General features: G+C 46.1%; 10 protein-coding genes across 10 annotated transcripts; 8 read left to right on the plus strand and 2 right to left on the minus strand. All coding sequences in view use genetic code 12, as the record gives it.

The window, feature by feature from the left end:
• Nucleotides 1-8: 8 nt before the first annotated feature.
• Nucleotides 9-4454, plus strand: VPS15 (ubiquitin-binding serine/threonine protein kinase VPS15; the record flags this gene model as incomplete). Its single annotated transcript, XM_029037410.2, has 1 exon — nucleotides 9-4454. The coding sequence occupies one exon, from the start codon at nucleotides 9-11 to the stop codon at nucleotides 4452-4454; it is 4446 nt and encodes a 1481-aa protein (XP_028888466.2).
• A 192-nt stretch (nucleotides 4455-4646) lies between these two features.
• FCA1 (cytosine deaminase) lies at nucleotides 4647-5147 on the plus strand (the record flags this gene model as incomplete). Its single annotated transcript, XM_029037411.2, has 2 exons — nucleotides 4647-4701; nucleotides 4750-5147. 2 exons carry the CDS (start codon nucleotides 4647-4649, stop codon nucleotides 5145-5147), a joined length of 453 nt encoding a protein of 150 aa, XP_028888467.1.
• A 272-nt stretch (nucleotides 5148-5419) lies between these two features.
• CJI96_0004183 (TFIIH/NER complex subunit TFB4) lies at nucleotides 5420-6097 on the plus strand (the record flags this gene model as incomplete). Its single annotated transcript, XM_029037412.2, has 1 exon — nucleotides 5420-6097. One exon carries the CDS (start codon nucleotides 5420-5422, stop codon nucleotides 6095-6097), a length of 678 nt encoding a protein of 225 aa, XP_028888468.2.
• A 2318-nt stretch (nucleotides 6098-8415) lies between these two features.
• Nucleotides 8416-9162, plus strand: CJI96_0004184 (uncharacterized protein; the record flags this gene model as incomplete). The annotated part of the gene is made up of 1 exon (XM_029037413.2): nucleotides 8416-9162. One exon carries the CDS (start codon nucleotides 8416-8418, stop codon nucleotides 9160-9162), a length of 747 nt encoding a protein of 248 aa, XP_028888469.2.
• A 326-nt stretch (nucleotides 9163-9488) lies between these two features.
• On the plus strand, nucleotides 9489-9904 carry CJI96_0004185 (uncharacterized protein; the record flags this gene model as incomplete). Its single annotated transcript, XM_029037414.2, has 2 exons — nucleotides 9489-9520; nucleotides 9568-9904. The coding sequence occupies 2 exons, from the start codon at nucleotides 9489-9491 to the stop codon at nucleotides 9902-9904; spliced, it is 369 nt and encodes a 122-aa protein (XP_028888470.2).
• A 64-nt stretch (nucleotides 9905-9968) lies between these two features.
• On the minus strand, nucleotides 9969-11648 carry CJI96_0004186 (uncharacterized protein; the record flags this gene model as incomplete). The annotated part of the gene is made up of 1 exon (XM_029037415.2): nucleotides 9969-11648. One exon carries the CDS (start codon nucleotides 11646-11648, stop codon nucleotides 9969-9971), a length of 1680 nt encoding a protein of 559 aa, XP_028888471.2.
• A 542-nt stretch (nucleotides 11649-12190) lies between these two features.
• Nucleotides 12191-14443, plus strand: EXO84 (exocyst subunit EXO84; the record flags this gene model as incomplete). Its single annotated transcript, XM_029037416.2, has 1 exon — nucleotides 12191-14443. The coding sequence occupies one exon, from the start codon at nucleotides 12191-12193 to the stop codon at nucleotides 14441-14443; it is 2253 nt and encodes a 750-aa protein (XP_028888472.2).
• A 49-nt stretch (nucleotides 14444-14492) lies between these two features.
• QDR3 (Qdr3p) lies at nucleotides 14493-16356 on the minus strand (the record flags this gene model as incomplete). The annotated part of the gene is made up of 2 exons (XM_054702167.1): nucleotides 14493-15263; nucleotides 15325-16356. 2 exons carry the CDS (start codon nucleotides 16354-16356, stop codon nucleotides 14493-14495), a joined length of 1803 nt encoding a protein of 600 aa, XP_054558142.1.
• A 2455-nt stretch (nucleotides 16357-18811) lies between these two features.
• CJI96_0004189 (uncharacterized protein) lies at nucleotides 18812-19288 on the plus strand (the record flags this gene model as incomplete). The annotated part of the gene is made up of 1 exon (XM_029037418.2): nucleotides 18812-19288. One exon carries the CDS (start codon nucleotides 18812-18814, stop codon nucleotides 19286-19288), a length of 477 nt encoding a protein of 158 aa, XP_028888474.2.
• Nucleotides 19289-19615: 327 nt separating this feature from the next.
• On the plus strand, nucleotides 19616-20080 carry CJI96_0004190 (uncharacterized protein; the record flags this gene model as incomplete). Its single annotated transcript, XM_054702168.1, has 1 exon — nucleotides 19616-20080. One exon carries the CDS (start codon nucleotides 19616-19618, stop codon nucleotides 20078-20080), a length of 465 nt encoding a protein of 154 aa, XP_054558143.1.
• Between the last annotated feature and the right edge of the window lie 29 nt (nucleotides 20081-20109).

The raw sequence follows: 20109 nt of genomic DNA on the forward strand, positions 1-20109 counted from the left end.
CAAATCTAATGGGGTCCGGCTTATCCTTGTTGGCTCCCCAGGCCCACACGGTGGCTCTACGAGCTTACGTTGATGTTCTACCAGGGTTCATCTTCCTTGATGTCATGAATGACAGTCGTTTTCTCAAAACGATCAAAGCCTACGATACCGTCAACCAAACCTTAGTTGTTGTGAAGGTGTTCATCAAGCCCCCAGCGGTCGGTGTAAAACTCCAAGACGCAGCCGAGCTTTTGGGAAAAGAGGCACAGATGCTAGCAACACATCCGAATGTTCAGTCATGCCACAGGTTCATCGAGACTGACCTGGCTGGTTACATGGTCAGACAACTCGTCAAGTCGAACTTGTATGATCGACTCTCGTTACGCCCGTTCCTAACGCCCATTGAAAAACACTGGATTGCTTTCCAGCTTTTGAAAACTTTGCAATTGCTCCATGACGACTTACACATCTGCCATGGGGATATCAAGACAGAAAACTTACTTATATCTTCGTCGAGCTGGCTCACACTCACAGATTTTTCCCAGCACATTAAGCCAGTGTATTTGCAGGGAGACAACCCTAGTGAATTCGTTTTCTATTTCGATAGTTCTAACAGGCGCACGTGTTATGTGGCTCCGGAACGGTTCTACCTGAAGGAGGAGGCGCCTCGAAAGGACGCGAAGCTCTTGAGTTCAATGGATCTATTTTCGGCTGGCTGTGCAATTGCAGAGCTTTATAATGACGGAGAACCCACGTTCACGCTCTCCGACTTGTACAAGTACAAGAAAGGTGAGCTAGAAACTAATATCTCGGGAATTCAAGATTTGCATGTGCGTGAGTTGGTGAAAAACCTAATAAACATAGAACCAAAGAAACGGTCACTGGCACGAGATCTATTAGAGGAGTATAGGGGCTCACTTTTTCCTTCGTTCTTCTACGAATATTTGTATGGCGAGATGTGTGATTTGAACAACTCAGAATTGTTTGAAGTGCCCCTGAATAACGAGTTCATTTCCCCCAGTGACTTGAGAATTGAAAGGATCTACAACTCGTTCGATCGCATCATTGAGGCATTCGACTTTTCCTACAGCGCTGATGATTCTCGGCTCCGAGACACTGGCCCGCTTCTAAGACTTAATTTAAAGGGACTCCCTCGAAACTATACAATAAGAAGAAGAAATGGAAAGACAAAAGATGGCGCTCTTATCGTATTAAACACTGTGTGCTCCCTAATGGGGACTCTTAAGAGACCCGAAAACAAAATCAAAGCTTGTGAACTTATCTTGGCAATTTCGGAGCATATAAGTGATGAGGCTAAACTCGATAGGTCTATACCCTACATTTGCAGTCTCATTGATGAATTCTTAGAAGAATCAGCATACTCCTCATCAACTTTTGCAATTAATGATGATAACAATTTTCCTCCGTATACGCATCTTTCCACGAGAATCCCCTGTGTTGCCTTAGTGGCCGCAACAAACTTACTTGAAACATGCCTGTCGGTGAACGCCATCAATGCACATCTTTTCACTGAGTACATCTCGCCACTACTCAAAAATATAGCGTTCTTGAATTCTCCTCATAAGGAGGAGGTCAGGTATTTACGCATAACGCTTGCTGCATGCCTACCATACTTAGCTAAAGTCTCTGAGAGCTTTGCCCTGAACGCTCGCAACTATCACAACGCTACTTCACCTTACCTTGCGGAAAATGGAGGGATATCGACGAGGTCAAGAATAGACAGTGAAACACCCAAATCAAGGTCTTTGATAGATATCAAAGATCTCACAGAGGCTTTGCTAACTGATCCGGACAATTCAGTCCGTATTGGATTGGTGCATGAGATCCTTCCGCTTTGTGAGTACTTTGGTCCTGACAAAACTAATGACTTAATTCTCCCTCATTTGATAACATACCTCAATGATCCAAGCTATCAGTTGAGGCTTGCATTTCTTGGCTCAATAACTCAAATTGGGCCCTTTATTGGGGCCTTGTCCTTTGAACAGTACTTACTTCCTCTTCTTTTCCAAACTTTGGGTGACCATGAGCATTTTGTTGTGTTGAAGATTCTCGAAATATTCCACCATTTTTTGAAAGAAAGGCTCATAAATCCCTCTTCAGAGTTCAATGCATTATCAGTTTATAAAGAAATCCTTTCAAACTGCATACCCTTATTGTTGCAACCAAATGAGTGGATCAGACAATCCGTGCTCAACATCATTCTTGTCGTCAGTGACAATCTTCTGAACGCGGATAGATTTTGCTTCTTGTATCCCATTATTAAGTCATATTTATCCTACGACGTCTCTGTCATCAGCTGGCAGACACTCTATCCGTGTGTGACCAATGCTCTCCTGAGACAGGTCTACGAGACAGCACTTACTTGGTCCACAAATGCATCCTCCAAATCGCTCTTTTGGAAACAAACAAAGTTTTCGGCATTCCATCAAGTGAATGGGAGAAAAAAATTGGTCTCCTACACGAAGGATATCGGTAAATCAGTATATGTTCCTCATTCAACTGCGAGCTCGATTGGAGGAAATGCGAGATCCCCGGAAATCTCATTATCGTCAGAGGACAAACAGTGGATTCTTAAGCTCAAGTCAGTTGGAATGGATGATAGAGATTTATGGAAAGTATTTACCTTGAAAGATCATTTTATCAGCTATCACAGATCAAAGTTGCATGCTTCAGGAAACAGCAGTGGTGAATATGACATGGCATCGAGGGTGAATGTTCCACCTATAAACGTATTCTTCGACATTTGTTTCAAGACTGAAGCTATCGACAGCAATGCTAAAAGGATCGAAACCACGACAACAAGTCGAATGAAGGACACTGGTAGTTTTCAGTCGACTAATGAAGGAAAGGGCCTTCATTTCGCTGCTCTGAAAGCCAAGGCCTCTGCTCTGACTATAGCCGCCAACGTACTTGGTGAGCTAGAAACCAGTCACGCAGACGGTGTCCTACCCAAGTCTCGCCATCACCATCATGTTCACTCGACGACTCAAAACTCGAATCTGATTCATAGAGTGTATGGAGCCGGATCTTCAAGTGTGATTTCCGCTACTATGCGTCATAACTATGAGGAGCCAAATCCACACGTGCTTAACTACCTACACAACATATCTTTTGATCCTACTATCGATGATTTCCATGATTTTGGATCACTCATTCGCATTGGAAGTGACTCGTCCTACAACTTATCTGAATTGAAGATCAGAGGCACATTAGTCACACAGGTGAACGCCAAAAGTGACCCTAGCTCGCAAGAGATTATAAGTAAGATTGCCATCTGCCCTACCTCAGAATTTTTCGTGACGGGCTCAGAGGATGGTAAACTCAAAATTTGGGATATCACGAAATTAGACAAGAACTTCATGTCGAAGAGTCCCAGCATCAGCACTGATCTCAAAAGTGCTGTCACTGATATTGTATTTTTGCCTCATCGCTTTGTTTTCGCTGTTGGTACAAATGACGGTAACATCCATTTATATCGTTTGCTTGTCACGAGGAATAAGAACAAGAAGATCACAAAATATGCGAAGCTCTACAAGAATCGTATGTTCAGTATGAAAGATGGCTTCGCTGTCAAGATCCAGTTTGCAAGTACTCAGGTCAAGTCGCTCTGTATTGCTATTACAAGTACCTGCAAGATCATTGCCTTTGACATCATTACCCTGGAGATATATTTCGACCTACAAAATCCATTAATTCATGGTGTTCCATCAGCGATTATTGTTGCCAAAAACGCAACGTGGACTCTTGTGGGAACAAGTGACGGCGTGTTGTGCTTGTGGGATCTTCGTTTTGATGCCCTTGTTCGCTCTTGGAGGGTCACTCTTGACGCTATTGTGCAAAAGAACGCAATCAAGAAGCTCATGGTCATACCAGCCAGCTCGAGACTTACCGAAAAAACATCTAGTCACACATATTTTGCGATGATCGGTGGGCTGAACGAGGCGGACACAACTATCTGGGAGATTCCATCCTTCGAGTGTCGTGAAGTTTATACTGCTGATACGGAGAGCCCACAGATCAAGAAATATGCTCTTCAAGAGATCAAGCTGCAAAAAGACATCGATTTGAATGAGCTTTTCGCTGATTTTGCTCTTCACCTTGAGAAGCCGATCGACGCTAGTCCTATTACCCTCGACTACGTACATAGAAGTGGCGCACATCCACACAATGACGGATATTTCATCCAAACGACCAGTGATAATCGTGTACTTGTGTGGGATTTGGAGGATATCAAGGCTTCTGTGCTGGTTTTTGATAAAGATCACACCTTCAGCAAGACAAAGGTGAATTCGAGACTCAGCGTTGCACACGAACAGAGTACAGGGCAGGGTAGAAAGAAACAAGCATTGAACATTCCACGTTACGATGCCATCACAGGGCTCGCTGTGATACAAAGAGCACCACCGATGATAGTGGCGGTGGAAAGAAACGGCACCATCAGTATCTACAGGTGAGACAAATTTGTAAGAAATATTTCTCCGAGGTGCTGAGTATGTTGTGCGCAAATGTCATGCAGAAAACGATCGTTCCACACGATGGAGTTTTAGCACAGACTGCATCAACTTCACAGTTCTTTGTTGCGAATGCTCATCAGTTTCCGTTTATCGATTTTGCGCTCCATATCATAACCAGAGGTTTTTTGCAGCATGCCCTTCGACGACACTCTCGGAATGCAGATCGCCTTGGAAGAGGCTCAAAGAAGTAAGTTAATTGTCTCAGCTTATAGTTCGAATTCTCACTAACTTTCAGGCTTTGAGACCGGCGGAGTTCCCATCGGAGGTGCTCTTATTCATGAGGATGGCACCATTTTGAGCAGGGGCCACAACCAGAGGTTCCAGAAAGATTCTGCCACATTGCACGGAGAAATAGACACCTTAGAGAAAGCCGGTCGTTTACCTGGTAGCGTCTACAAGAAATGCACCATGTATACGACGTTGTCGCCGTGTGATATGTGCTCCGGAGCGTGTATTTTATACGGGGTGAAGAGAGTTGTCATTGGCGAGAACGAGAACTTTGTTGGTGCCGAAGAGTTGCTTCGTCTGAAGGGCATCGAGGTTGTCGTGATGGACGACTCCAAGTGCAAAGAGTTGATGAAACGCTTCATCACCGAACGCCCTTCTGACTGGAACGAAGACATTGGGGTGTGATACTCATCGAGCACTTGGCCTTCTCGCTGCCCCTCTGAAAAAAAGAATCACAGGTACAATTGACTACTTGCATGGTGTGTGACAGGAAAGAATATAAATATGCACACAAATAGAGTAATCATCAAATTTTGTTTTGTAGTGTTGTCTCCATCTCTCTCCACTTTCTCTCAGGCATTGGGAGCGAAACCTACCTGCAGTACATAGCAGCTTGCCTCACTCAGTATCTGCGTCTCTTTTATTTCTTCAAATCTACCTCAACCGCTGTTTCTCCCATGGACAGCATTGCTGAGAGTATTTATACGGAGATCCCCGCTCCCGAGGAACTCAATGACACGCCGTCGCTTTTGACGGTAATTTTCGAGCTCACGCCGCGCAGCTGGTACTCGCTACGAGAGAAAGTCACCATCCAAGAAACTGTCAAGACGGTTTTGGTCTTCATGAACGCACACCTCTCTCTTAACAACAGCAACCAGGTAGCGTTTATTTTGTCGCTGCCTCTTGGCTCGGAGATTCTACACCCCAGCGTGGAATCTGACGAGAATGAGAAAGGTCTCCATGGTTCGCAGGAGAATGCCCTTCTTATCAACGAGGGCATGTACCGAAACTTTCGTATAGTTGACGAGGTGGTGATGAGGAAGCTTAATTATGCTCTAGAAAAAATCTCGACAAATCTTTCCGAGTCAGAAAAGAAAGTCTCCACCGTTGCTGGAGCTTTGCTGCGAGCGCTCACCTACACCAATAGACTCTTACACTTAGACCAATCGATCTCGACCACAACAGCGTCAGCGATCAACTCAACGGCATCGACGATGAACACGCTGGGCACAGGCTCGTCGACCAACATGTCAGCAACCTCGATGCACGCACGAGTGCTTGTGGTGACCCCAAACGATACCTACGAGCTGAACTACATTGCCATCATGAATTCGATTTTCGCGGCGCAAAGATGAAAGTGCCCATTGACGTGGCCAAGTTGGGCGGCAACCAGGCTCCTTACTTGCAGCAGGCGGCAGATGCCACCAACGGGGTGTATTTGCACATCAAGGAGCCCCGAGGGTTGATTCAGGTGCTCTCGACAGCGTACTTCTTAGAGCCTTCTCTACGGTCGATTGTGATTCTTCCGACCAACTCAAATGTCAATTACAAAGCAAGCTGCTTCATCACGGGGAAACCGGTGGACATTGGCTTTGTGTGCTCGGTGTGTCTTTGTATCATGAGCGTACTACCCGAGCTGGGCAACTGTCCAGCATGCCAGTCAAGTTCGACGAGAGTTTCCTAGAAGCTCGAAGAGGACCGGTGATTGCACGGAAGAAGAAAAAATCGATAATGGGACGGGCGATGTAAACAGTCAGACTCCTACGCCAGCTGCCGAGGTCGCAGACGCTCTGGGACCGTCTTAAAAAATGATGGAGCACAAAGCCCCTGTTGTGACGTGCATGGAGCTACATTTTGAGAGCCACAGTCAGAGTGACACATGCATCTATTGGTTGATCTCGACTATCACGTAGCCTTTGGAAGTACGTGCAGTAAACAATTTTTGCAAACCAATATAAGTGTTGAAGGTTGCGAGAAGAGGTGTCGAGCGGAGCTAGCATGACATTGAGCTCCGGGGGCTCGTTGCCTTGCAACTCTCTCCACCATCAGTTTTTTTGTTAATTACATTTTGTGATTTCGGGGTTTGAGTATAGGGCTTGGTGCAGAAGTCTTGAAACTAGTATACTTGGGGCAATTTGGCGCAATTCAACTCGAACTTGATTTTTGGCGGCAACTTGTAAAGCAACATTTCTATCCCAGTCTGAGATTGGCGCCGCATATGCAAAATGAGCTTCGCCTTTGCGTTTCTTATTACAATAAGAACATATCAAGGTGAAAATTTGAAAGTTCTTTCACCAATGCCGGCGCCTCGTGATAAGATAAGAGCCCTTCCTCAGTCAAGCTTGCTCTTCCCTCAAATTCGTAAATTCTTGCTTTCTTCTCCTCTTCTGGGCCAGAGGGTCCACCGTTTTGCAACCTTCTCATCTTAGCTTCGTAAAATAGTTTCGCTCCAAAATAAAAAAAAATAACATCATTGAGTTACAATTGACCTTATGAAGAGAATGCCCTGGACTTTCGGAGGCCTCACCTGCCCCACCCACAGATAAGTCCACCACAGTAATTTACTGCATTTGTGTTATCTATTCAGCTGTGCGCATGATTGCATGAGAACATAAAAAAGGGCTGATATTCCTCACGTTCCATTAATTGATAAGGTTTTTTAAGATGGGCTTTGCTATAAAATTCCTCAATCTTGCTTCGCTTAGTTTCACGAAAGGTGGCCCGTCCGACATGGAACTGTTTCAGGCTGCTCAAAAGAAGTATGAAGAAGATAGATCGAATTGTGATGATGCTAGGCATAAGATATTCAAGTTGGGAAAAGTTTTTGAATTCTCGTATCAGTCATGAATTGAGTATTTTAAACAGCGACGGTAGGCGATGAGAATTTATCACTTGTTATTGAGTGTTTTTCCATCATCTCTAGGGTGTTCCTGCAGCAATCAATAAATGCCAACAAAACTCATGAAACGTAGGTCGACAATGGAGTTATATATAGCAAGGAATATATGGAACGATTCGTCCTTTGGAAGATTACTCCAAATCTTGATCAGGTTCAGAGGAATCACAAAGCGTAGAAGGTCTTGATCAAATTAAATGGGGCGCTTAATCTCCAATGACTGACGTATCGTATCCCCTCTGAGCCACACTTATACGATGTAATCCACGGGGCCCTATTGATCAGCGTGATTGAGCTTGGAAGGCAGTCAGCTTAATGGCATTTTCCCCGTTGGTATTTTGATAAACCTTTCAGCTTTAGCACTAGCATCTCGCAAATCTTTGTGGGACGACACATGCTTATAGAAGCCAAGTTGGTTATTATCAATGTGGTCATTGTGACACTTGATACTTGGTTCAAGAGTATTCGCGATAGTTGGCTTGGTAATTGCAGCAATAGAGTCATTGAACTCCTCGGTTTTTTGCACAATAAGAGCTTCTTCGACAACCTGTTCTGGAGTATGTGACCACTCGATCCTGTCTGACCGAAGGATAGTTCCTCAAAAGAGTCAATCATGTATGTTCTGCATGGTTTACCATACCTGCGACTTTATCTTAATCGAAGTTGGGTGAAATCGGCAACAATACTACAAAATAACTTTTGCAGCCAGCGGCACGTGATCGATCACGTGCCTCCATCGAGACAATTTGGTTCACGGCCTTAACCGTGGTCCTCAGAATGGTCTCCGACAGGAAAAGACAGAAGGTTGAGGAAGCGCAATATACGCAAGGCCCCCTCGACGATTCTTTTGGTCAGCATCGTGCGTTCCCCCTCGATGTGCTACCAGAAGATGGTGACAGTGCGAAAGTGTTCCAGTACCTAAAGTCTGTGAGAGAGGAGGCAGAGGCCGATCAACCCTTTTATTATGTGAGAAGAGAAGAGACGCAGAAGATTGCACAGCCAACTGAAACAGAGTCAATTGTCCCACTAGAGACGGTCGATGAAATCATCAAGACGTTTGAGCAGGCGAAGACTGCCAGGGACGAGCGACTAAGGAAGGAAGACGAGGAGGCGGATGAAATGAGCTACGCAGTACCCGAGACGGCTGCCGAATGGAGAAAGAAGTTGTTTACCGAATCACCAGATCCTGTATTTCTAGAGTTTCTCGAACACACCACTATTATCAAACTCGTGGTGTATTACACAAAGTGGCTTCTGATGAGCATGCCTGAGGAACTAGGCCAGTGGATCTTCACGACATTGCTTCGGCTTGATCACGAGCTAGATCACAAGGAAATGGCCATTGTGCGAGATTTGGGCAAGAAGGCGCTCAAGATCCGCGAGAAGTTGGCTGGTGCCGACGATGCTTCCAAGACCTCACAACACATTGTAGACATGACAATTGCAATAGTGGGAGTTCACTTCAGACAACGAGACCTCCTCAGGCAGGATGCAGCCAATGAAGAAAAGGTCTCAGGAAGCTAGCCCACCATCAACGCGAAGGCACAATACATTGCATCGCTGCTCCTTTGATGTTGCAGCATTAGTTCTAAATTGCGTTAGTGAGCATACATCGACACCACTAAATTATTCCACCACTACTACCCCACTATTCAACACCACCCAATGATTTTTCAACCAAATTCTACAACCGTCAGCACCATCAACCAAGCACCAACAAGTAGATTTAATCCAGATAATATCAACTAGTTCTCTTCTTCAGCAGGTCGCATCCAGATGTCCTGTGCGCGCTAACACAACTGGCTGAGTATTTCACCCACCTCAATTCACCAGCCTCATTAACCACCACCATGTCCCGCAAGAGAGAAGACTTGGTCGTTCCGTATGTCCATCTTGGCCCATACTTTTGTGACTCATACTAACCTCCAGTTACCACCACTTTCCAGCTAAGCCAAGAGCCGAGGTTGGAAGCATGATATCCCAGACCCTTCCCATGGCGGCCATGTTCATGAGAAACAAGATCATGTCTTGGTCAGCCTTGTTTTTGGCGATCCAGTCGTACTTGTCTGAGCCAATCAACAAGCCTCAGGACGATTCGCAGGCGGGCTCGCAGCCTCCGTTGTTGCGGGTGGTGTTTGCGTTGGTTTCTTTGCTGACGTGCTACCTTGACATTTTCTTCCCCAGCACCAACCCAGCGATCAAGAAAAGCGCAATTGCACAGGTTAGCGAGACTGTCTCTTCTGTGGTGTCTGAGGCCACCAGCTAGTTGCTCTTTTTGTTGATTAAATCTACTAATACATATATTACAGATATTACCGTTGTCGTCATCACTATTCGTACCCGTTCCACTGGAGCACCACACTCTCGCTGCCTTTGTAGCAGACGGTGAGGAGCTCATCTTTACTGGACCATGCAAGATCACAGATGCCCACGTTCTCGGCGTCGGCTTGCTCTTTGAACATGTAGATTCCAAGACATCGTAGCCCTGACGAGGTGCCCCGATACCGTTTCGCCACTACGTCCCAGATAGTAACGTTTCCCGTGTCATCACCTATCGCTAGGAATCGTGCATCGTGGGAGAGGGCGCTGGCGAATATTAGTGGATTACTGGTGTCGATGGGGGCCTCCTCGGCGAACTGGTAGCTGTCTGGGCTCTTGAAAATATTAGTGCTTTTGATGACTTCTCCAGTGAATGCATCCCATATGTTGATTACGCCCTCCATGGACACAGATACCAATTCGTTACCTTGAACATCCTGTGGTCCTGTGAGCCAGTGAAGCCCAATTATGGGTGCCGTATGATAACTCACTTCTTCCTCCTTTTCCTGGGTGCTATTGAGCTCCAATGCGTCGCGTGATGACAGACTGTTCCATACTTTAATTGCGTAGTCAACGTCTGACGCCGACGCGAGAAGCTTCGACACAGGGTTGAATGTGAGGTTGGAGATATGGTGAAGGTGACCAGCGACAACGCCCACGGTGACAACAGACTCCGGCGAACCAAATGGTGCCTGCGGGTTGACTGAATTTATCTTGATGGCGTTTTTGAACGTCGCCAAAGCGAACTTGTTCTCGCTGACCCAGCTTGCCTCTGGAACTAGAGTAGTGCCTTCATGGCCCCGAAGCTCTTGTATTGGCGTAAGATTCACACCATCCCATATCCGAACAGTGCCAGAGACATCGACTGTAAGGACAAACTGACCAAGTGGACTCCATAGAACAGAGTGTAGAGGCACAGCGGCCTTGTTCGCATCCACTGGAGTATTTACAATATTTTTGAGTTTCCCGTCGGGGGTCCAGGCTCTTATCTCGCCATTTGTACCAGCAGTAAGTATCATAGTACCCTGAGGCGACCACAGCACCGTTGTTATCTCGTTGGGGGTGGGAGTATTTTCTCCAGTGAAGAGAGGAGGTATATTTAGCGTGACTGCTTCCGCAATGATTCCATTATCTAGCGCTAGTATCTTGGCGGTGGAGTCGTCGCAGCCATATGCTAGCACTGAGGTCATCGGATGGTACTCTGCCGCCAAAGAGCTGGAGAAATTTGTTAATGGAGTTAAGGTCTTCGTTGAGAACTCAATTACAACTGGCTCATTCTCCTCTTCTTGTGATTCGTGTTGATCTTGTGCATCGTTTGTGCCATTCTTGTTCTTTTCGCCATCCATATCAACATCTTTGGATCCATTGGACTCATCTTTCTTTAGCGTAAATCGCAGTGAGTCCTTTTCCAGGTTGTTCTCACGGTTCTGATAATCTTTTAATATGGCATTCACAAGAGATATATTCTCGTTCTTCATCTCTGCGGCGTCTTCCACAAATGTGTATAGTATCCCCTTCTGTACTAGATTGACCAAGCAGCCTGGCTCTATCGAGTCTATGATTTTGTTCTTGTCGTGCTCGTATTCAAGGCACTGAGAGCTCTGCTGTAGGGCGTACGCGGCCAAGTCGTACCCACTTTCCTGGAGATACCTCCATATGAGGTAGTTGAGTTCAAGACTCGTGAGAGACATAACCAGTGGTGGAAAAAGCGTAGAGTAGTTAGAGGTGAAAGTTTGACATGAGTGCTGGTTGATGCAGGAGCCAGCCAGGTTGGACATCACAACTGGGTCAAGTACATAGATAATTTCGAGCTGAAAACACACAAATTTTGGCATCCAGAAATCAAAAAAAGCCCATTTGTATTTTAGATTAAGACAAAACAGTTTTTTTATTGCGTCGATTGTATATTTTTGGCTGCCATTTTTGCAATTTTTCTTCACACTAACTAGATTTGCGAAATTCCAGTAACTAGTTCTCTAAGAGCTTTGACAAATAATAAGTTGCCGTCTAGTAGAGCACAACGCCAAAAGTGCTTTCATGATTTTTAACTGTCAATTCTATACCACAAATCCACACGAAAAATGTTATTTTGAGATTAATCCCTTCAAATTATACTTCTCTTCTCTAACTATACTGTCTCTCCCCGGGGTGTCTCTTGAGGATCGCACGCCCCTACCTCACCTCCACTATCTACACGATTTACTGTACAGCTAGCATTCCTCGATTGGCTAACATGGATACGAAGCTGAACAGGAAGAGTAGGGCTCCATGGCAATCAGGAGCGCCTGCTAAGGCAACAAAATCAGCCAATCCGTATGCCAATGCCAATTTGAAACAAGGGAAAGTCGAGTCTGAGCCGTATGCTAACACGCTACAGGTGCCGAAGACAGCTGCCTCAAGCAGAAGACACAACCGGAGAATGTCGATTCAGCAGTCGGCAGCGGTGCCATTCGATCCATCGATGCCACCAACTCTGGGACAGTCAATGTATAGAACTGCGACAAACAATTCAGAAACTACCCTGATACGAAGCTTTGCGACGAACCGAAGGAGATCCAATGAGGATGACATTGTCCAAGTCATCAAGACGGAATTGCGTGACAAGGACGTCACCGTGATCGACGATTTTTACAAGTCCTTATTGACACAGAAGGCCTCGTTGGACGAAGACATCAAGAGCAGAATTAACACCAACCAGAAGAACATATTGCAATTGACTGACGATTTGCGTCTCACCCAGGAGGAGTTGTTTTCACTACGCGTTCTGACAAAAGAACTCTATCAAATATTGGCTGACTTTGCCGAGGCAGCAGAAAGGAGAATTGCTTTGGAGAAAGAGGGCCCCCGAATGAGCGATTCCCATGTCTTCAATGGCCACTCCCATCCAAACGGGCAGCAGGCGCCCAATAAGAGAAAGGATAGGCTGTCAGTGTTGCTTTTGCAAAAAATGTGGGCCACAGAGTTACAGTCTCTATTCAAGCATGTAGACGGAGCTCAAAAGTTTGTCCAAGCGATTCCAGGTAGACACGTGTTGGCAGAAAGTGGTAGATGGCATGAAATTAATGTGGGTACTTGGAAGGCAAGCAGACTGATTCACTTGTTCTTGCTTAATGATTTGGTTATGATAGCTACCCGGAAGCTGTCTCAAGAAGGAAGTTCAAAGCGCCTTCAGGCCATTTATTGTTGGCCATTACAAAATGTTGAGATAGCTGAAATCAAGGCACCAAGTCAAGTGTCTAGTAAGGAGGGCTCCAGAGTACATGTAATCAATCTTCGAGCACCTTCATTCAGTTACGTCTATCAAACTGATAGATATGATCACTTCTCACGGGTCATGAATGCTTACCAAAAGGGCAAGGCAGAGCTCGCTCAGAAAAATCGCATCATAGAAGAGGAACAACGAACTCCAAGAGCCAGCGGAGAGTTTGCCTTAAACAGCAGCACTACAAGCCTTCACGAAGAGAACGCAGAGCTGCGACATTTACGTGAATCTCTACGCTCGTCTGGTATCCATGGACACTCGCGCAGTGGGTCAACTGAGGATGTTGGATTCAATCGTCGGTCGAGCGGCCAAAGACAAAGCAATGACGTGATATTGCAAGATATTTCAGCTAGAGTACATTCCAGGAACAGGTCTCATGATTACAACAAAGAAGGCGGAATCAAAAAGCCGGGCTCCGATAGGCTGCCGCATAGGCTATTCATAGAGCTAAAGAATGCAGAGGATAAGCTTGATGAAGTTGATGTTGACTTGGCTCACAACAATTACGCTCAGGCAACTCAGCTTATGATGGTGATTGATCAGAAGGTAGCCAATATTGTGATGAGGATAGCGGGAATTCAGGCAAAAGAACAGGATGGCTCCTTAGAGGAATTAAGAATACTTGTTGATGTTGTAAAATTGAAGCTAAGCAACAGACGCTATCAGGTTCAACAGAATCTTCAATTTGATTTGCAACACAACATTCTGACTTACGATACTGATACGATTTCTGAAATTCTTAGCTACTACCACCAGTTTGGTATGCAAGGGGAAGGTATTAATGCTATCCTTGAAGCTCTTTCCTCACATTTGTCCAAGACGGTAGGCAAGCTTGTATCTAGCGCCCATGGGTCGACAAAGGTTGACATTATAAATTACATTGCCAACTTGACAATAGTTTATACCCTGATCATTCGCCGGGCTTTGCAGATTTACAGCGATTGTATTGAAGGGTTACTTCACAACTCTAAACTGGGAAGCATAGACTCCAGTGGGTTTATTACATGGTGCGTATCCGAAATGACACAATTAGTGGACATCATCAAGAAGCACGCGGAAGAGACACTTCTAATTAAAGAAGATAAAGTGTGGTACGTCAAGGACGAAAAGCACTACAAAGAGCTTGTTGCAATCATACGACCACAGCTTAACTCTTTGAAACGTGAGGGACTCAATGTTGACTATCTCTTTGACAACATCATAAATTGTCGGCCAAAATTCTAGCATATCTATAAAAGGCAGTCAATGCAATAAATAAAAGGGGAGCGCGCCATCAGAGACGCTTGTAGTAGTCCATGATATCATAACGTTCACGAAGCTGGCCACCGTGATGTTTGAGGTATAGCAATGACACTCCAGACACTGTTATAACACCGGCAATGATCGAGAATAGCACACCAGTGCCCAAAGCATTGATCAATGGAACAGTGACAAACGTAGCGGCAGCTGCAAGGATTTGACGAACTAAATTGTTGAGAGCAACACCCGTGGCACCCTTACCGGGTAAAACGTCAATGAGATAGGTCACAGTGACACCTATGGTAAGCATCGAGGCGAATCCAAATAGGGCAGTACCGATCAACGGCGTTACCCAGTGTTCCCCGTATTTGAGACACCAACCGAAGATCAAACACGCAGCAGGGTAAAGTGTGATCGCTGTAACAATGTTCCACGAGATACGAGATTCAGGCTTCAATTCACCATTGTTCCGACGGCCTGAACGCCTAATGAGCCAATCGTTCCATTTTCCACCAAAGATCGAAGCCATTAGATACGTGACGGAATTAGGAATATACATAAGACCCACAATGACCGTGCTGAAATTATAAGGTTCTTTGGCATACATTTCGGTGATTGTAATGTTGAAAAAATAAATAACACAGAAACTGATGGACGAATAACAGATCGTCAAAGTGACTGGAGGGTAAGCAAGTAGAATCACTGCATGAGTAGGTCTGATGAAGTAGTCGTACAAGATGTGAGACCACTTGGTATGATCTATGGGGTCTGCCTCCTCGGCCTCAAGTAACTCCTGCTCCTTGATCTTTTTGGAGTATGCGGAGTTTCCGTGGTGAGCCTAGATAACGTTGGCATGACAGGGTCACAGGCTGTTTCGTCGTGCAATATGTCTCTCGCAAGGAAGAGTTTTGTGAAAGGTTGGTAGCAAACCGAGTGAGCTCCTCTTCGGTGGGAGCGTTAGGATCTCCATTGGCGGCAGAGCCGAGTTCTTTCTTAAGGCGTTCACGCACAGCAGCCATGGAATCGGCCTGTCTGAGAGTCTCTGGCAAGAAGAAAACAAGCGAGAGAACGTTGATGCCAGTGAAAATCACCATGACCCACATTGTGGCCCTCCAACCCCAGGCTTCCGCCACAGCACCACCAATGATAGGAGAGAGGAAAGGACCCAAAAGCGGACCCAAATAAAAAAGCCCCAAGGCATAACCACGTTCTTCTTGGATGTAGAGGTCAGAAACGGTGGCAGCACCGCATGCTTGCACGGCTGAAGCACCCACGCCGGCTAAAAGTCGCAAGACGATAAGGGCACCGATAGAAGGAGCAAGACAACAGCCGATGGAAAAGGCGAAAAACCAGATGAACGACACAACATAGACGCTGCGTCGGCCGTGTTTCTCCGAGAAGTTCGACCACCAAATAGGAAATACGCCTAGCGAGATCAAGTAGATTCCGACGGAGACGTTGACGATAGAAGACGACGTATGTAAGCTCCTCGACACGTCTCCAACCGCAGGCAAGATAATGGACGTGCCCATGGGGCCTGTTATACCAGCAAAGGCAACGATGATGACAATCAAAAGCTTGATATTAGGTGTATAGTTCCTGGCGTCGTCTAGCTCAGGCACGATCAGAAGTTGCGCTAGAAGGCCGCGTCTCTCCCTACGAGGAACAACGTGGCTCTTCATCTCCTTCAACAGCATCTTCTCCAGCACCGCTTGCAGTTGGTGAGTTTGACCCTGCTCCAAATCAGGGAGCTGAGGTTCATCCTTGGAATCAGCAGAAGGCGATGTGCTTGACTTTGGTTCGTGATATTCCTGAGGAGCTTGCACCAGGCGTTCTTCAGAGTTGAGAGACTCCACTGAACTGGCTAACGAGGCCACCGACGACGGTCTGTGTGACATTGCAGGTAGATGTGTAGCGTTTGAATGTGTGCAAAATGGAGCCGGAGTATAAATGGGTGGGCAAGCGCTTCTCTCCGGTGAAGGATGGTTACTCTCACAAAATAAATAAAAGCTTTGATTTCAGTGTGGACTCTTCAGACTTTGGATGGTCTCGTTGGTGGCGGGAAGAAAGTGGTTGGAAACAATAGCTTGCGGGAGAGGCCTCGGTCGGTATGATGAGCGTTTGTGCCCGGGGGGAAACAGGCGAAAAATAGAGGTGGACGGAAAGAGGGAGCCACGCAGACAATGACAACGGCCAAAGAGGGGAGGCACCGAGGAATGAAAAGCTATGGTTTTTCGAGAGTTACTGAATACAGATCGTGAAATTTTGACCAGAGCTTTGATCAGATCTTTGACCAGGCCATTGCTTAAGTTAGTGACTCTTCCTGAAGAGGCAGACAGCGCTGGTGCGACCGGCGATAAAACGTACCGATTAAGGTGGGTGGATGGATCAATGGATGAAGTGTAGAGCGAAGGATGGGAGACGGAAGAAAAAAGAAATACAAAGAAAAGAGAAAAATAAAAAAAAGTATCAATATTCCGATCTTTAGAATTTTTAATTGGCAGAAGGTTTTTTAATGACCAAATTCTCACTGGCGATTTTCCGTCTCTGTGCTGTTGCTTATATTCCACCATTCATCTGTCTGGCTGCGAAAAGCCCTCGTATCGGTACCAGGGCTGCAAAAGTGACACAAAGCAATGGTGTTGGCGATTTGCAGCCGAGGCAAGGGCACACCCAACTATGAGTTAAGGAAATAGTGGTGAAAACCCAATGCTTGAGGATTATAGGAGTTAATTCCACAAGTTGGAGTTAACGGTGGGGAAGATTTCTGAGCCGTTGCACGGCTGGAGGAAGGAATATGCGATATGGCTACGATGAAGGAATCATGGAAATCGACGTTGGAGATGGAGAAGAAATCAGGAATGAGAAATTCCAATATAAACTTGCTTGAACACGGGATTGGAACACCAAAAAGACTTTGGTTTGTGGACGCATGGTGTTGTGTCTTTCTGTGGTTTGTAGAGTGCTCAAGCATTGTTCGCAGCCATTTGCGTGTCGCTCATGTGAAGATGATAGAACTAGTGGCAGACAAATCGAGAAGTCAAATCAGCCTACAAATATGAATCGATGACGCTATTTGCGTAGAGCTTGACCTGTGAAGCGCTGCATCTTTTGTTTCTTCAGTTCCTTTCACTTCATTGTGTTTGTCCATTAATTGGGACTACATCAGACATTGCGCTTTCCAGGCTACGGAACTGGCGCCACGCAGTTAGTGCAAGGGACACGATAGTTTGTTGGACGTGACGTAGGTGTGGAATCTCAAGCGTTCTTCAGTCGTTTGGTGAATGAAATTTCACTGCAACCAAATCGAAGCACACTAGCTCCGGAGCCCCGGATATAACACACGGTGAAGGCTAGTGAATCTAATCATTGCACCAATTGTGCCATTGCACAGCATCTCTCATAGAGGTTCTTCAAGGCGTCGTCTTTCTCTTGCTCTCTTTGCCCCTCATCACATAATTTGAGAGCCATGTAGATAAACTTAACGAAGATTGATATTGAGTATTATTATTCTTGGGAAAGCCTGTGCTATGAGATGAATATCGAACACAGGAGATTGGATATTCATGGAGTGTAGACCCCAGTGACTTGACATGCCTACTTTAAAGTGGACTCAATATTGGCTCGTTGTATCTCGAATGTGGGGAGCTTTGATGACGATTCCAGTACTCTCTCGCCAATGTGGATACGCCACTTACATTGGCTGCAAAATCCCACAAGCCATCATACACTGTAGCTCCAGGTAAAGTAATGATGAATTTGAAATGAAGCAAGGATGGGATTTTTCTGGACCTACATGCCCCTCAAACCAAGCATCAAACAAACAAACCTTATTCTAACTACATCAAAGATCCTTCTATGCGCTTACAATCATGAACATCACGTAGCCCAACAACAGTAGCGATTAACAGTACTCGATTTAGCTTGGCAAGCATCCAGTAATGCAACCAGGTCTTGTTCTATACAAATCCTGTTACCTTTATACCCACCCCTCCTTGTGTCTACCAATCTCATCCATCTATGTCACCTCGCACATGCCTTCGCCTGAGCCACAGACGCTGTGAGACCGCCAACAATGTCTGCCATTGATCCACAAAAAAACCCCCCAGAATCGTATATCCAGCTCAATTGATGGATGCAATTTAAACCCCCCGCTTCTCATATTCTTCTTGCTACCTTCCAACCCTCCCTGACTATCAGCGCCACCGTTGACCCAACTTTGGGCATTTCGCACCCTCATTGCATCTGCTACCGATTTCCCCAGAATCAACCACTCTCTTCCTCGGCCCGTTGGTGACATCGCCGATTTGACAACTATTTCCTGTCAGTTTCCCAAATCTTAATTTTCTCGTCATGCTTAGTCGCCATGCCTGGCCCGTGATCGTGGTCAGGACAATCTTTGCCGTGGCCACCTTCATGCTAGGCAGTGTGTGTCTTCGATTCACCCAAGGGTTGGCCTGGTTCTTTTTGTATAAGAAGAAACCAGCCTACCATGCCATGATCAACTTGACCAAGCACCAATTTGTCCAGCTACTAGCGTTTCTCACCGCCTTGATCAACCCTTCCAAAGTGTCCGTCACGTTTGATAAAGCGGCCCTCCCGGAAACGACGTCATTTAGAGTAGACAGCCAAGGCAACTTGATTTCGAGTGTTCTGCCGAACAGCGTGTGGATCTGCAACCACCAGATCTATACCGACTGGTTGTTCTTGTGGTTTTTGTGCTACACTGCCCGCTTCTCTGACTGTGTATACATTGTGCTCAAGGCTGCCTTGGCCAAGATCCCTGTTTTGGGCCAGGGAATGCAGAACTACAAATTCTTGTTTTGCTGAGAAAGTGGGAGAAGGATAAAGTCAACTTGACCAACAGCTTGCTTGAAATCGACGCCGACGCCAGGGGGCTTGGATCCGCTTCTGGCGTGAGCCATGTATCAGCCACCTCTGAGTCCACCACGCTACCAGGGGTGCTGCTCTGGCCCAAGGGCAAAGCGCCAAAGGAGGCTAAGGAGTCTACAGCGCTCTGGCCTTATCAAATGATCATTTTCCCCGAAGGGACCGTGATCTCCTCACACGAGGGAACGCCTGAACAAGTTTGCCGAGAAGCTCGGCCGGCCCGTGTTGAAACACACCTTGCTCCCGCGGGTGCGTGGTTTGTTTCTCATGTTGCGGGCGTTGAGAGGCACCGCAGAGTACGTCTACGACGTTACGTGTGGGTATTCCGGACTCACGGCCGACGACTACGGCGAGGAAGTGTTCACTTTGAAAGCGTACTATCTCAAGGGATACGGGCCCTCGGCGATCAACTACCACATTCGGGCATTTGCTATCAAAGATATTCCTTTGGGAGATGACGACCTGGTGGATATAGACAACGTGTCGCCTGAAACGTTGAAAGCGTTTGAAAACTGGTTGCTTGACGTGTGGTACGAAAAGGACGAGCTTATGAAAGAGTTCTTCGAGAAGGGCCTGTTTGCCAAAGCTCTGACTCTCTCGTCCCAAGCCCACACTGTGGTTGCGGACTTTAAGCTACGGTCTCGATTCGAAGTGGTCGGTGTATTTGTTGCGGCGGCTACAGCCCTAATCTTGGGTCGCCTTGCTTTGAAATTGTTCTGGAAACTCATTTAGACGGCTTTATTGCTAAATCCATGTCACCG

Source organism: Candidozyma auris, chromosome 4 (genome assembly GCF_003013715.1).
Source record: "Candidozyma auris chromosome 4, complete sequence".
Lineage (NCBI taxonomy): Eukaryota > Fungi > Ascomycota > Pichiomycetes > Serinales > Metschnikowiaceae > Candidozyma > Candidozyma auris.